General features: G+C 39.4%; 1 protein-coding gene across 3 annotated transcripts in view; it reads right to left on the bottom strand.

Annotated features, from left to right (window-relative positions):
• Positions 1-2141: 2141 nt before the first annotated feature.
• SLC11A2 (solute carrier family 11 member 2) overlaps positions 2142-3790 on the bottom strand; it is a 50431-nt gene continuing 48782 nt past the window's right edge. For all 3 annotated transcript variants that reach the window (XM_017861534.1, XM_017861536.1, XM_017861537.1), the window contains one exon: positions 2142-2933. In XM_017861534.1, the coding sequence (XP_017717023.1) occupies positions 2856-2933 (78 nt within the window). In that variant the 3' untranslated portion in view covers positions 2142-2855. The remainder of the gene's footprint in view (positions 2934-3790) is intronic.

The following is a 3790-nucleotide window of genomic DNA, read 5'->3' as shown; positions in this document are numbered from 1 at the left end:
AACTACTTCATATGCCTGGATACACTCTACCTGCCTTTTATATTAGGCTGGCACACATTTATGTAGCAGCGACTGCTCAGTAACAATTACTTAATTACACTTTTTCTGACATTCTGTGTATACATTGTCAGAGCATCCTTTTACAGATTGACTCCATGGTGTTGAATGGCAGGAATTAAGTGAATGCACTCAGGTTATTCTTAAGATTGAATATATTAATATCTACATAAGTACACTTATAGTAATCCAGATTTATATACCACAAATTGGAGAGTGAGTAAATATTCTTAACTTAGAAAAAAGCTTACCCAAGACTCACTCTTAGTTATCAACCTCCTCTACTGGCTTTGACATGATTCAGTTTGTTATGAAATTTTCTGATTACAGGAGTTGTGTGACCTGAAGGGTACACTTGTCAACCTGTATTCTCTGTTCCTAGTAACATACAGTTAACGACTGGAAAAGAGCTATAGAAATTCCATAAGTACTTAACGAACCACCTCACCTTTCTATGAGTTTCACAACAGGATGTTTTTATTTTTTACCTTACTTTCCTCAACACTCTCTGGTAATGAAATGACTGAGAAATAAAACCGCCCAGGGAGGTGGGGGAAATCCAACAAACTGGTTCATCTAGTGTTGTTGTCCTGTATAAAGAAACCAAAACACTAAAACTTATTTTAAGAGTCTCTTTTTCAAGTAAAAGCATATAATTGATGTTAATTCAGTCTCAATTTTAAGATCAGAAGGACTATAACCTGAGTTGCAGGGTTGGCTGCTCTTATTATCTGAAGTTTCAAGAGGCCCTGAAGTAGAAATGAGGAAATTTTAAAGTGTCATTTTAGAAATACCCCTGCCTCTTTAAGGGCCAAACAATTATAAACGAAGATAGGCAATGTCTGGATTGTTTAAAAAGTTTTATTGAAATGTAATAAGTTCTAAAATATGGCAGAGAGGTCATATATTTAATGCTGGAAGGGGAAAGTGATGCTCAAAGTCACACAAAGGCTGCAGGATTTGCTGACTCAACACCTTTGGGGCTAGAAAAAAATGAGGAGTGGGCTGGATGTGGTGGCTCACACCTATAATCTCAGCACTTTGGGAGGCCAAGGCCAGCAGATTGCTTGAGCTCTCGAGTTCAGGACCAGCCTGGGCAACATGGTGAAATCCCATCTCTACAAAACATACAAAAATTAGCTGGGTGTGGTGGTGTGTGCCTGCAGTCCCAGCTACTTGGGATGCTGAAGTGGGAGGATGGCTCAAGCCCAGGAGGCAGAAGTTGCAGTGAGCTGAGATGACGCCACTGCACTCCAGCCTGGGTGACAGAACAAGACCCTGTCTTAACAACAAAAAAGGCTGGGTGCAGTGGCTCACACCTGTAATCCCAGCACTTTGGGAGGCTGAGGCAGGCAGATCACTTGAGGTCAGGAGTTTGAGACCAGCCTGGGCAACAAAGTGAAACCCCATCTCTACTAAAAATGTGAAGCCTGTAATCCCGGCTATTCAGGAGGCTGAAGGAGGAGAATCACTTAAAGCCGGGAAGTAGAGGTTAGAGTGAACTGAGATCACGTCATTGCACTCCCACCTGGGCGACAGGGCAAGACTCTGTCTCAAAAAAACAACAACAAACAACAACAACAACAACAACAACAAAACCCAAAAAGAATTAAGGAAACAACTTCCTGGTTAGGAAAGTGGGTGAAAAAAAAATTCTCTACATGTAGGCAAGCAGTTTGTGATATGTGGACTAATCTTCCAAATCTCACTCTAGTACTAATCTCATGCCACTTGGTATAAATAGGTATTTTAAAGTGAAATGTTTAGCATTCCCTAGGAGATTCAACAATACAAATATTAGCCACTCCTAGAAATAGACTTTGGACCTAGAAATGGTGTTTGCTATGTTAATGGGAATAGTGGGAAGAAAATACATTGGCAGACTATACAAATATTAGAAGGAAGATAAATATCTTCACTATCTTATGTCAGGACTTACAAGTTAAATGTTAGAAGTTTCTTCTTTTTCTGCCTAAAACCTGAATGCCAGAATGAGCTGAGTTACAATGGAGCAGGGAAAACTGATCACTGGTTAAAGTGTGGTTTCTGGATCTTGTTACTGGGTATTAAAGCTCTTTGGCAAATGCCTTCATATCTGTTTAATGACTAGAAAACAATTCAAGAAAAGTGACAACAAAGACAATAATTACAAAACAGGCTGATAACCAGGGTTAATTATGATTGCCAAATAGAAGAAATGATTTTTAATAAATGATGTGTTAATGTGATGTGTTAATATCAGTAGATACAAAGGATATAATCTGGTTGATTAAAATCAAAGTGAAATTTAACTGACATAGTAAAATATCACTTTACAAGATAGTCAATTTGACCGGTTCATTGTGAAGAAGAGCATTATTCTCTTTCGTTTCTCACTTGTGATCCAGACAAAACAAATATCTGATATATCGAAACAATATTTAAAAAAAAAAAAATACAAAAGCTCTATCAGTGTCATATAACCTTAAAACTCTACCCAAACTGAGATGCTCAGGTTTACATAAATATATATACATATATATCTTTTAAATCCCAGAGTCCAAGACACAAGCCCATAGGGGTGCGTGGCCCTCAGAGGCCAATTAACTCTGGGAGTGTAAGACTGTTGTGAGGTGGGTGGTCTCTGACCTACATTTATAGCTGTCAGTTTTGAACACCCTTCCCATGAGGAAATCTTTGCCTTTTGTTCAAAACATCTGAACAAAACTCACCTCTGAACTAACAGAGATGTTAACAGGACACCTGGCACAAAAAGGGCTTAGAAAAACGTGTTCTCATAGAGTCTCTCAGGCTGTCAGTCATCTAGACACAAGTGAGTCAGCATCCATGGCGTTCAGAAGATAGAGTTCAGGCTGAGCTGTCAATCCCAGACGGCACTAAGGAAAAAAAGATGGAAGAGGGTTAGACTGATTTTCACGTATTTATTGAAATCAGCATTTAAGTACCTATAATTAGCACATCAATTTAGGCCTTTTTTCTGTACTGCTATGTTGATTTTTATTTCAGAAAAGAAATGGCTTACAGATACATACATGAATGGTTTCTGATATGCAAAATAACAGGTAGGAGCTGAAATAGTTAAGGACTAAGATGGCACCAAATGTCCTCAGCAAAATTAGCACTCTGACTATTCTTGTGACACAGTCTGCTTCAGGATGAGTGCTTCAAATCAGGATAAGAACAAACATGGAGAATGCTTTTGTATTTTACTACTGTGTGAATTAGAAATCAAATTTCCAATGGTTTCAATCCTGAGCCCTATTATCCTTTGGCACTGGAGCAGAGAAAAGTCTTTCATTTAAAAAACAAAAACATGAAATGGCATATACTAAGAGGGAGAAAGATGACCTATGGGTCCCATATGTTTGTCAGGCTGAGTAAGAATCACCGAAGCTGCTTTTAAAACACAATTCCCGGCTGGGCCCGGTGGCTGAACCTGTAATCCCAGCACTGTGGAAGGCTGAGGCGCCTGGATCACCTGAGGTCAGAAGTTCAAGACCAGCCTGGCCAACATGGCGAGACCCCTCCTTGACTAAAAATACAAAAATTAGCAGGCCATGGTGGCCCATGCCTGTAATCCCAGCTACTCAGGAGGCTGAGGCAGGAGAATCACTTGAGCCCGGGAGGCAGAGGTTGCAGTGAGTCGAGATTGTGGAGACTGTACTCCAGTCTAGACGACAGAGCGAGACTCCATCTCAAAAAAAAAAAAAAAAAAAAAAAACAAAATTACAAA

Source organism: Rhinopithecus bieti, unplaced genomic scaffold (assembly GCF_001698545.2).
Source record: "Rhinopithecus bieti isolate Rb0 unplaced genomic scaffold, ASM169854v2 scaffold_56806, whole genome shotgun sequence".
Classification (NCBI taxonomy): domain Eukaryota; kingdom Metazoa; phylum Chordata; class Mammalia; order Primates; family Cercopithecidae; genus Rhinopithecus; species Rhinopithecus bieti.
The sequence above is the reverse complement of the archived record's forward strand: the minus strand, read 5'-3'. Positions and strand labels throughout refer to the sequence as shown.